This window comes from Vespa mandarinia, chromosome 2 (assembly GCF_050613455.1).
Source record: "Vespa mandarinia isolate Hongniang chromosome 2, ASM5061345v1, whole genome shotgun sequence".
In the NCBI taxonomy this organism is placed as follows: domain Eukaryota; kingdom Metazoa; phylum Arthropoda; class Insecta; order Hymenoptera; family Vespidae; genus Vespa; species Vespa mandarinia.
In genome coordinates this window covers 10,134,423-10,146,601 of record NC_140811.1, presented here as the reverse complement: position 1 = coordinate 10,146,601, position 12,179 = coordinate 10,134,423, and the positions used below count along the sequence as shown (strand labels likewise).

The 12,179-nt window shown below is 37.3% G+C and overlaps 2 protein-coding genes across 2 annotated transcripts; both read right to left on the bottom strand.

Moving 5' to 3' along the window:
- Window positions 1-231: 231 nt before the first annotated feature.
- On the bottom strand, window positions 232-3,691 carry LOC118444910 (uncharacterized). Its single transcript, XM_035873692.2, has 3 exons — window positions 3,273-3,691; window positions 2,966-3,141; window positions 232-1,889 (listed from the first exon to the last, which is right to left on the bottom strand). The coding sequence occupies exons 1-3, from the start codon at window positions 3,533-3,535 to the stop codon at window positions 1,495-1,497; spliced, it is 834 nt and encodes a 277-aa protein (XP_035729585.1). The 5' UTR covers window positions 3,536-3,691; the 3' UTR covers window positions 232-1,494.
- A 5,062-nt stretch (window positions 3,692-8,753) lies between these two features.
- Osi6 (DUF1676 domain-containing protein Osi6) lies at window positions 8,754-10,545 on the bottom strand. The gene is made up of 3 exons (XM_035867592.2): window positions 10,009-10,545; window positions 9,797-9,899; window positions 8,754-9,680 (listed from the first exon to the last, which is right to left on the bottom strand). Exons 1-3 carry the CDS (start codon window positions 10,348-10,350, stop codon window positions 9,319-9,321), a joined length of 807 nt encoding a protein of 268 aa, XP_035723485.1. The 5' UTR covers window positions 10,351-10,545; the 3' UTR covers window positions 8,754-9,318.
- Window positions 10,546-12,179: the final 1,634 nt, after the last annotated feature.

Here is a 12,179-nt window from a genome sequence, read left to right as displayed (position 1 = left end):
AGAAGCTGTATAATTTTTGACGTGGTAATAAGAGAGCAAGGTCTACATTATTTTCCCTCTTCTTGTTCCTTCGCAGACATCGCAAACGGAACTTCGATGTATTATCGATTTCTCGTAGGCTATTGCGTGAAAACGATCTCTCCTGCGCTTGGCGAAAGCGAGCATCACGAGATATATATATATATATATATATATATATATTTCTATATATTTCTATATATTTCTTTTAATTCTATCTTTTATGACACGCGTATATTTTGCGAGAAAAATAAAACGTTCGAAATTTAGGTCAATTAGCATAGCGTACGTAATAACACATCCTTATTGAATAAGGAATTGGATACGATTCTTTTTCCTTTCATTCGTTTTTACACTTATCGTTACTTTCTTTCGTGGAAAAGTTTTAAATAAAAAAGCTAAGAGAAATTCGTACTACATACAAAAGAAGAAATGTAAATAATTCTTTTAACCATAACTTACTAGGCAATGCAAATTCGCTTTGTGATCGCGTTCATTGTATGCAAAACCAAACTCATGAAACCAACTCATACATTCATTAGTATTGAACTATAATCAACCACATACCTACCTATTTATTCCTGAAAATTCTCTAAGACTGAAAAAAATTTAAGGGAAATGCAGGTAAATGCCTTCAAATGGAATCTCCTGCCAATCGTTAGCTGTGACCTCGAAAAGGCATAGCACGTATAAATAGTAACACTTTACGATGGATAATCGATCACTCTTACAAAAACGGAGCAATCGTATACATCCTCTCCCCATCTTATTATTATACATTTTCTTTTTGTTTTTCTTTTTATTTTTTCAAGAAAAAATACGTGTTTTCCTTTTTTTTTATTACAAAAGAGAGAATCATCATAATCATCATTATCAACATCATATTATCATCATATCATCATTATTCTCGAACAATTGTATTAATAAATAAATATTTTTTCTGATATTAATAATATAAGTAACGTATAATAATAAATAACGATCTTCGGCTAACGTTATACATATTACATGTAATGAGTATTTCATGACGATACTGGTCACCGATCGTCGTAGCGAACGGTACGCAAAATGATTTAAGATATGAGAAAGAAAAAGATATTGTAGGAGAAAAAAAAAGGAAATGCTTTCTCGTGTTTTTCTTAAGATCCTGATTTTAACGGAAATGGTCATTCCGTTTTCGAGGTATATCAAGAGTAACACGTTGCGAAATCGATCTATGAAAAGTTTAGGAAAGCTAAATAAAAGAAGTTAAGTAAAGAAAGAAGGAAAGTGACAATAAGATAAGAGAAAAATAAAAACGGACAGTATAGGAAAGGGAGAGAGTAAAGAAATTATTAAATAAAAGAGATCGAGATGAAGAAGGATAATTAAAGGAATGGCAAATATTTGTGGCAAAAATCGAATCCCTGAAAAAGTCATATAGAAATAAAAAAATGATAGAAAAGAAAAAAGGAAGGAAATTTTCTCCGAAGAGATTCAAGCATGTGGTTGAGGTTGGTGAGCACGATAAGCCATTTCATGAGCGTCTTGTGGAAGACTCCTAGCCCATCCATGTCCACTGCTACCCGAGTAACCACCGTAGTCAACGGCTCCACCACCACCACCGTATCCACCATGTCCACCATCATCGTGACTGACGATGTGGCTGTTGCTATGATGGGGATGCGCTACTACTTCGTACGTCACGTGTTTCTGTTGCGAGCTTAGCAGCTTCTTCAGACCGATTATAGCAGAGATCACAAGAGCGATTTTACCGACTAGAAGAGCTTTACCTGCGATCAAAGCTATTGCACCGAGTGCAAGAGGCAACAGAGCCGCAGCTTTGAAAGCCATTGCCATGAGAATTGGCCCAAGGATTTTCTGCGCTTTCTCTGAAAAATATATTTTATCGTTATTTTAAGGATTACATTTTAACGAGTTCATGGATCTCATTCATTTTACGAATTTTTAATAAAAAAAGGACACAGTACTTTAAAAAATATGATTTAAATAGACTATATCCGATAAATTTAATTCGGCGCTCAAAGCGGAACAACATATCGAACAACATATTGTTTGCTAAAGACGAGCCTACTTTCCGAGCACCGAGCATATATTTTCGTACTACTCTTTTCATGTAATCGTTCCATCAAACAATCAACTAGATTGTCAGTACTGTTATGCCCACGAACTGTCGTAAATTAAGCCGTAAATATTATTTTGAGTAACTTCTTCCCAAAGAAGATGCTCTCTCACGATCCCTAATGATCTTATCTATCTGGTCTTTGAGAACAGAAGACGTAGAAATCTTGAACTTACGGTGTACATCGGTCAAAGATCACGCGAATCAAGGTCACTGAGTTTCTCGTAACTTTAAGTTAATTCTTCGCCAAAATATAACAAAGAAAGAACATAAAAAAATAAGCGAAGATGAAGTCAAGAAGAACGGTCTGACGAAAAAGTATGTCAAAAATATTCTCTTCTCCCTCTCAACTACATCTAACTCATATCTGGTCCCCCAAACAACTCCCAATCTCCCTTCTCTCTTTATTATATCGAGTTGCTTCAAGGGGAAGCGGAACCAGTTTCTCAGTGGGTCAACGTCTACGACCGGTATCAACTCCCTCCTTTCTTCTTCGATCTTTCGACTCGCGAGTCAACGAAGAAGCCTGAAAGATCTTCGCGTAACGCGGTTGACACTGGTTATTTCCAATTTCCGATTACAAGATTCTTACAAGTAAAAGGATAATTATACGCTCGCATTAAACAATTCTTACTCGACTATTTCATTTTAGTCACTTAGACCTTAGGATAATAATATTTATGATGAACATTTTAAGACTGCGGTTTATCATCGTCAAAACTATAAATATCACGAGAGAAAAAGAGAGAGAAAGATGGAAAATGCGTTCGATCTCATCCAGTATAGTAGATCTATAAAATGTGTTTAACAAAAGAGTCTACTCACTTTTTTTACCGCGACCCTCCACAGCATTGTCACTGTAATCTTCGAGACTTCGACCAGTAGACTCCATGATGCCCAAAATATCGCTACCCTTTAGATCAACCTTGACCGAATGTGTCCTCAAGAACCTACCGAGCCTGTCGAACAGGAGAGTATCCAGATCCGTCGATTCGATCGATCTGCGAAGAAAAGAAGACGATAACGGTTAAGATCGATCTCAAGTTCATTGAACTCGGAATTCTCGAATTAATCACTTCGTAATATGCTTCATAGTTAAACGAATGAACGTCACGATAATACTCGAACAGACCTCGGTGCTCCTTCTTCCGCGTTGGACGTCTTTACGACCGTGATGCCCTCCGATAACATGATATCCTCCTTATCAGCCAGCATCTTGTCGACGTAAGCGAAGACCTTGTACTTTATGCAACTTATTGATTCTTTCTTAAGACAGTCATTGTATATCGTCGCCATTAGATCATTCTCACTTCCGGTTGTCTTCTCGCTTGTAGGCAGCGCCATACTCTGACACGCCAAAAGAAAGCACAATATTGTCACTAATTTGCTCTCCATATTATTTTATCGAGTTTTCTTCAATTGTACCGACTAGATTTCGGGACGGAACCGAAATTTCGGAGCGGATTGATTCCGCCTAAAGGAAAGATCCTCTTCTTCTCCTTCTCTTTCTTCTCCTTCTTCTTCTCCTTCTCCTTCTTCTTCCTCTTCTTCTTTTTCTTTTTTCTCCTTTTTTTTCTTCTTTTTTCTTTTTTTTCTTTTTTCTTCTTTTTTTTTCTTCTTTTTTTTTATTCGTTTTCTTCTTCTTTTTCTTCTTCTTTTTCTTCTTCTTTTTCTTCTTCTTCTTCTTCTTCTTCTTTTTCCTCTCAGAGCCTCGTGGCGATGAACATAAGGAGAATGAAAGATGTTCCTCCAAGTAGCGCCGATCCTGTCTCGTGTGTTATGTCTAAAAGAGGTTCCTTTGCTTTTATACCGAAGTATCGCACACGAAAGGGGAGAACCATCGTGGGGCCACGGTTCGGGCCATCAGGAGTTCGCCTTCCTCTCTCGAATACGCTCTCTCGTTTCTTCCCCTCTCCACATCACCTTACCGATCTTACCTCCTTTTCCTCCTTGTTCCTTCTTCCTTCCCTCGATTCCACGCGATGCAACACGATTCTTTCGTCGATCTCCCACCAACCGGCCCACCTTCGATAATCTTTCGACTCCACCACCAAGAGCTCTAATACCCTACCCTCCATCCTTATTTTGGCAAGTTCTCTTGTCGCAAGTGGAGACACAGAAAGTAGAGAGAAAAAAAAAATTCAAAATGGCTATACATTACTTTCAACACATGCATGTCTGTATTAATCAATTGATTCTCTACATATACATTTCTACGATTTCTATGAAAATATACATAAGAATTTTATAATAAAACATATCAAAATTATATGCGGCATATTATATAGATACTAATTGCAATTCGATTTTTTTATAAATATTTTTCTTGGGCATTATACTAGTGCACTTGTGTGCGAAAAAGTCGTATTTCTATTCATCCGGCTGGTTATTTTCCTCCGATCCACCGGGACACTTACCTACTTCCAAGCTTTATTCAACGATACGAGGACAATCTCAACGATTCGACGTAGACGCAAACAAGCTATGCTCTCGTGCGATCTTTCACACGGCTTAACGGACCGACCGACCGTTGTAATTAATTGGAGAACACGTAGCCACATTTCTTGCTATGCACGTATTCTTTACATACACATCCATATCAATCATCTCATTCACGGTATATCATACGTATCGTAAAAACGAATCTATGATTATATTTATATTCTATCAAATATGAGTTTCATTAAATAACATTGTTGACCTGCATTGTTTCGAGTCGACGACTTTCACCCTTTTTCATCTGCGGCTTTTCTGTATGAGTAGATCCAAGAATCCTTATCGAGGACGGCAATACTCTTCCGGTCAAAAAAAAGTCCAATGTTCGTGCATTCATTCATTGATTAAAATCGTTAGATAGAATAAAATACAATATTATGGCTTCTTCAGACTATAATATTGTATTTTACTTTTATTAAAAAATGAGCTGTTTAGCAATATAACCGTTGTTAATTGTCGCAGGTGGTGTCGTTTCTCCCTCAAAAGATTCATCAGAAAATGATGGATGCGAGACATTACACCGGTAACGAGGCCAGTCACCTATTTACAACTGGGTCAAGCATTGGGTGTTCGATTCTGTCTGTCTCTCTTTCTCTTTCTTTCTTTTTCTTTCCTTCTCGCTTTTCATCTCCGATTTACTCTCTGTCTCTTTCTCGACATACAAACTTATATACGCAGGCTCATTCACTTGCTCTCACGACACCAGTCTCAAGCCCTCTCCTCATTCTCTTTATCCTACTCTCCTTCTTTTTTTTTTGCTTCTTCGTGACTCTGAAATCGTGAACCCTCGCTCCACGAGAGCGAATGTCGCCTTGGGCGATACGACGACCCACCCTACAACTATCTTCCAATTTTACGAATCGAAGGGACATCAGTAAAGTATCGACAAAGAGAAAACTTCTCTCCTTACTGTCGTCCGAGAAAACCAGTGAACGTCACACGTCACTCACTTTTCTCCCGGAGAATTGCCATTACATAGGTACTCATTAGAGTTGAATAAATTCTTCACTTCCCATGAATTTACCATCCTTACGCACTTCGTGTTAACATCTGGGCTTCGTGAGATATCGAATTGAATTTTTCTTTTAGAAAGTAATCGGTCAAACGGAATCAATTTTCCTCTTGGTTTTCTAAATTTCACATAGGTGTACATATGTGTAGAAAAAGTATGTAGAGTTATGAGGAAAATATGTAGAAGAAGAAATGAGAGAGAAAAAATCCTCTAGAAGGTAGTAAGAGAAAAAAAGAAAAAAGGAAGGCGAGTTCGGTATGGTACCAATTAGGCAACCGGTGAAGGAGCAATTAGGCGTGCCGACATCAATTATGTTGAAACGTAGAATAAAAGCTTCGCTCTCGGCGACATCGAGCTCTTACCTTACCTCCTTTACAATGTCGAAAACTACGGAAGAAGCAACGGTCTGGGCCGAAGATCGTCGACATTTCGAAAGCCCGTGGCGCGATTAAGTTCAAGATGTCCGAGAATCACCTTGGTTTTCTTCACCGTAAGGATTATTGAAACGTTCCTCATGAAACCAGTTTCTTCTATTTATTATAACAAACGATCGGCCGTGCCTCACAATTTTATAGAAATCATTATCATACCTTTGTAATATTTTATTTGCGAACGGGAATAGGAAATCAAATGACTTTCCCTACATTTTCGTGAAATGCTTGGCAGATTCGAGAACATACTCGGGAATTCGGTCACGCGAAAAGAAAGCAAATAAAAACCGATCTTTTATCTAAATTAGAGAAGTCGTAGGACAGCGAAACGTGCACATATATACATATGTATATATATATATATATATATATATATATATATGTATCTAGAAAATCTAATAACCTAGTCAGAGAATGCGAATTACTCGTGGAAATTAATCGTGACGTGAGAACGCATAACGTGATTTAGATAGAAGTAAAGATGTTTGTTCCTCCGTTTGTGAACTTTATGACTCTCCTGGTATAATAAGATGGACATTTGCATCGCAAACGCGAAGAAACTCAGTTAAAGAAACTCTAAGAAAGGCATCTTACGTTTATCCGTCTGTGGTATTACTTTTCAAACAAATTTGTTTCCTATTTTCTTATTTTTGTTTCACATATACAAATGATTCTAATAAAGTTGGACAATTTAAATAAAGTTTTTCACGAAACAAAATAATAAACTGCGGCATCCTACGATCCATGAAGATTCGCCGCAAATGAAAGTCTCCTCTTGCTTTCGAAGTAATTCCATGTCTTTTTCCTCGTAGTCCTTCGCGATCCGTCCAACGAGGAGAACGTAACGAGGCGTGACATTCACCTTTTTTCTTTGGTATGCGTTCGTTACTCGCTGAAGATTCCTCTTCTCCTCGATCGATATTCAGTACGACTGTCGACGACGGCCCTTTCCCTCTTCTAAACGTTCTCTGTTTCAAGAAAAACACGCTCCTAACCGTATTTGTCATCATCGAGCTAAACTCTGATTCTGTCGAGTAAATTGCAAGAAACTTGCCTGCCGTAATACAGAACTTTCGTTTTTCGTCGAGCAAAAGCTACAAGATAAAATACATCTGATCTAATATAAACAGATCTAATAAAAATTGATCTCTAAAAATTTTCGATCGATTTTTGTAGAAATAAATATACTCGAGCTATGAATTTTTCTACAAAAGACGATTCCCAGAAAGACGATTTATTTGAGCCAATAAATCCACCACCGGCTTCGCATATCTAAAAGGCTAACGACCGTTTTGTATAGTGCTATCCATCGTTGTCCTAGAAAACGCTTACTCAGGCGCATACCTATCGTCGGAGTATAATAGTTTTTGCTATTGCTGGACGTGGACTTTAATGCGTGATGGAAAGAAATAAAGAAAGGAGGAGAGAGAGAGAGAGAGAGAAAGAGAAAGAAAAGTAAAGAAAAGGAAAAGAAAAGAAGCGACGAGTTTCGATCCAACAACAACCTCCTTTCCAGCCATTTATTTGTCCTCTAGGCGCGCGTGTGCCGTCGTGGGACATTGCTCTTAAAAAGATTCAGTAGGATGCATACGAAGAGTACAAAACGTCTTTCTAGACCCAATTTAGAACGACAAACGTAAAATACGACCTCTCGACCTCGAGAGGTAGCGCTTCGTTATGTCCGGATGCATGACCACGAGCGTGCACTTTTGCCTAGCTCCCCTTCTCACCAGTTTGCAAATTGTACTTATTGACCAACTGACATGTCATACGGTACAATCCGTTAGCTACGCATTTTGTTTCCTCAAAAGAATCGAGTTATAAAATTCATCTTCAGCGACGTAACTTCAATAAAAAGATATTTTTAACCTACATAAAATTTCATTTTCTTGATTTTTAATTTCATTTTAATAAATATATTAATAAAACATTTTATATATGTATCTCGTAAGATTATATGTATATTCGTAAGATTACGTTCGAGGAAATGATCTAACCTCGTCCATGGGGCTATTTCAAGAACATAAAGTTCTTATTGTGAAACTTTATGTCCTTGAAATAATAGGCATCTTTCTGAATAATGTATTCTTTATTTATAATATGGCTGTTTGTACTGGATGACAATTTCACTCGTATAAAAAATATGTTTCGGGCGTTCTCGGAAGAGTGGAAAGTTTGATATGATGCCACGGATGATTTCTCTTTTCGCCGGCTTGTTCGACTTTATGGACACGGAGATTTCAATGCGAAGAGAAGAGACGACAAACGATCGACCTGTATCAGCCATAAATTTCTTAATGTCTCTTATTAATTTATTTCTCTTGCATTAATACTTAACTCTCGTTTTCGATTATACTTATTGTGCTACTTTACGCTCGAGTGAAACAAAAGCAAAGTGCAAGAGTAAAATCGGCGAGCGATATATTTCATAATATTTGATATATTGCCAAATAGTAGAAGAAATTAATAACATCAGTTAAGTTATTAGAAATTAATAACTTAGTACTAACGAATGTACTAAGTACATTCAAAACAAAAGAAAATGACTTTCTTTATTTTCCGATTTCACTTTACAATTAATATCATCATAAAAATGTTATACGTTTACTTATCAAGATAATGAATAAAGTAATAAATAAATGTAGATTTTTCTTTTTTCGTATAAATTATATTAAAAGGATTACAATGACCATATTATAAAATCGATAGTTATACGGGCTAGTAGGTTAATGGAATCCACGTACATCCATGATGGTAGACTAGATGGTTTTGATCTGCGGTGAGCAGAAAAAAGAAAAGGAGCAAAGAAGATCGATCGGAGGAGGGATAGGAAGGAAATGGAGAGAGAGTTAGTTCTCGCACGGACATTACACGCATTCGGAAGATGCAACGCGCATACATTCGTGTTATCGTGCACAAAAAGAAAATACTTGCTGAACTCGCGTTCCTTTACTCGCAAGACTAGTTTCTGTGTTTTGATTCGTTCGTTCCATTCGTGAACGCTCACGTGGCTAAATAATAAGAACAAGAATATTGATATTATTAATTATTATGTACAAGAAGATGATCTCACTTTCGAACCGACTGAATTTATACAACGGTTGATTCGCACACACACATAAATAAATATAAATAATTCTTTTTTTTCGTTACTTGTTCGCGCGACGTGTCGAGAAATAATCAATAATAATGAAAGGATTTGAAATAGGATTTCGACAAATCGACATGAATGTAGGAAACTATCGTCGATGATGATAGCTGGAATAAGCTTGATTCTGAGCATAATGTCCGTCATCCCAGGCTCCAGAACCGGAGGTAGCCCATCCACCGGAAGAAACAGGTGCAGACCAACCGATGTTGCTGATACCACCGCTCCAACCACTATTATAGGGAGTGAAGCTGGAGCCAGATTTAGAGGACCAAAGATATTTCAATCCAATAAAGGCAGAGATTGCAATAGAAATAAGTGATGCAACGATAGCTTTTTTGGCAATCAGCGCGATAAAAAAGTAAGCAACGGTAGCAAGCGCACCGATTTTAGCTTTGGCGGCGATCAGGAGAGGAATCACAGATTTCAGAAGCTTTAACTTCTTGACTCGTCCTGAAAATAAAGAATTAATTATGAGACAACGAATACAAAAAAATTTGTTAAAAATGTTACTTGAAAAATTGATATCTTTTTTTAGTTTTAGAAACTAAATCGGCTCGGAACATTACCTTCGACGATCTCATCGGCTGCCTGATGAATTTCTTGAGGCATGGAGTCGTTAATTGTACGAGCGACTTCACCAATTTTCTCAACGGCTGGCGCAAAGTTGATCTATCACAAAAATTTATAATTAAATTTCTTTTCCAACGATAGGAATCAATAAAAGGTCCAAACTTCATAGATCTATAAAATCTTTAATCAATGATATAATCAGCATTACCCTTAAACTCCGTCCAGTGAAGTAATTACTAGCTTCTTCACCAACAAAACTCTCAAGAACGTTCTGTCTTTCGGCGACATCATTAGCACCATCGATTTCCTGATCATAGATCAAATTTTTACTGGATCTAGCATTTCTGCCATCCGAATTAGCATCCTGATTCCTGATCAGGTTGATTCCTGGTACAATCTCTAAACTGTCCTTTCCAAAAAATTCCTTGGCCTTCCTATAGATGCTCTTTTGCACGCATGATATGCTGTCCTGCTGGAGACACTCATCAAGATTCTGACCTGCCACGAAGACAACAGCAGTCGTTAGGTACACGATTATTAATAAATTCATTTCTGTGTCTCTCCCTTTTTCCTTGCACCAAGTATCACACCGAACAATCAAATCTCGCGCGAACAAACGATCTTCAGGAGATTAGGAGTCGCCCTTTTTCGAAACTTGTACCGGTTGCGTAGTGAAATTTCGTGTGGTCCATCGGACAATCTCTTAAGCTTATATTTGGTGGACCCCTCTACCATCGCCACCACATACGCCCCACCTCTACTTTTTTCTTTTTCCTTCCTATATGCGTGCGTCACGTGCGTTCGTTCGTTCATTCGTAAGCGTTCGCGCGCACATGACCAAACCTCTTCTTACCTTGTCCTTGTCGCGGCCGTTTAAACGGCCCCTTGTATGCGGGTATTCGTTCAAACAACGATAAGTGTGTGGCTAGCATCATCTTGTAGGTGTCTATTGGGTTATTGCGATCTGTGACCTGCCTGTGGCGAGCGAATAGAGGACAAACTAACCGCCTTGTCAAACGAACAATTCTACGAGTCTCTGTCCAAGTTTTTAGAAAATTATGCTACACAAAAGAGTGTTCTGAAATTTGAAGTCACCGATATTTGAAATTCTTATGTACTAATGATCAATTTGTTTATTGATTGCAATTTTTTTTACAAACCATTGCTTTATATTAAATATTTATATTGATTATAGTACATATATCATCGAGATAAAGCTTACGGTAAACGATAGAAAAGAACATAAAAGAAGCGTATACATAAGAAACCTCGTTAGACTTTATCATAACTCGTTAACATAAAACGCCCACATAATTGATATCGATAGCCTTACCAACTCGTTTGCTTTTTCTTTTGAAGAAGAGGAACGAACATGTAGGAGGTAAAAGTCTAAAAATTGGTCATATTCTTCCTTTGGCATTGTGAAACTGCAACAGAATTATGATACGATCGACGAATCCATCGAGTTTGGCGGATGCGAAACTCGAGGACGATCGGCATGAATGAAAGAAAACTAGTAAGGATCAAGTTCAAACATCCCGGATACGACCTTCATCGCGACGAACACCACTTTCTACTCTGACCTGCTGCTCTCAGGGGCCAGCGATAACGTCTCTCTCTCGTTTTCGTTTCGTTCCTTCCGACACACGCGCGAATTTCAAAGTATCGAATGACAGCTTACAGAAAACACACACAATTCGAGTTTCATGAGACTATAGTACTTCTTAGTAGGCTAGTCACATTGTCGACTAAACCAGCTTGTAACATAATCTTTGGCTGATTATATACCTATTAGATATTCACTCGTTGTTACATGTTTGTAGAGTTAGCTATATTTTTCAATTTCCTTTCGTTTAAACATTAATTTGTTCGCAAAATAAACAATGTATATTATCCATTAACTTATACAACTCGCTATATAAAAAGGAATTCAATGAAAAGGAGTTGAATCTCGTACTCGATCTTACGTCAGTAGTCATTCATCTTTTCTCGGTCATTGGGTAACTCTCAGAATTCTCTCGGTCGATCATATGTTCCCCTCGGAAGAGCGAGCCTTAAAAAGTAAAACCAAAGTTTCTCCTTATGCTTGCACCACCGACCGCTAAGTCATGAACACGCCCAGAGTAGTAAAATTGTTATTTTCACCAAAAAGAATATGACTTTTGATCAATCATATTCTTGACAAGGTTAATCTTCTTATTTTCTAAATGTAAATACTAAAATTTATCTCGTGTCTAATCGTATCTTATCCTTTTATGCATGTTAACTCGCTTAAAATTGATTTTTTCAAAGATAGATATTGCAAACTTAATATTTATTCTTTGTTATGATATAAATATTACCATCGATAATACAAAATAATTATTTCTGATAAAATTT

Excerpts from the sequence above, each read along its gene's own strand:
- LOC118444910 (XM_035873692.2), bottom strand. The coding sequence starts at position 3,535 with ATGGAGAGCAAATTAGTGACAATATTGTGCTTTCTTTTGGCGTGTCAG. Across the intron at positions 3,142-3,272 it reads GCGGAAGAAGGAGCACCGAG|ATCGATCGAATCGACGGATC; the intron begins GTCTGTTCGAGT and ends TTTTCTTCGCAG. Across the intron at positions 1,890-2,965 it reads GGAGGGTCGCGGTAAAAAAA|AGAAAGCGCAGAAAATCCTT; the intron begins GTGAGTAGACTC and ends TATATTTTTCAG.
- Osi6 (XM_035867592.2), bottom strand. The coding sequence starts at position 10,350 with ATGAATTTATTAATAATCGTGTACCTAACGACTGCTGTTGTCTTCGTG. Across the intron at positions 9,900-10,008 it reads TCACTGGACGGAGTTTAAGG|ATCAACTTTGCGCCAGCCGT; the intron begins GTAATGCTGATT and ends TTTTTGTGATAG. Across the intron at positions 9,681-9,796 it reads AGCCGATGAGATCGTCGAAG|GACGAGTCAAGAAGTTAAAG; the intron begins GTAATGTTCCGA and ends CTTTATTTTCAG.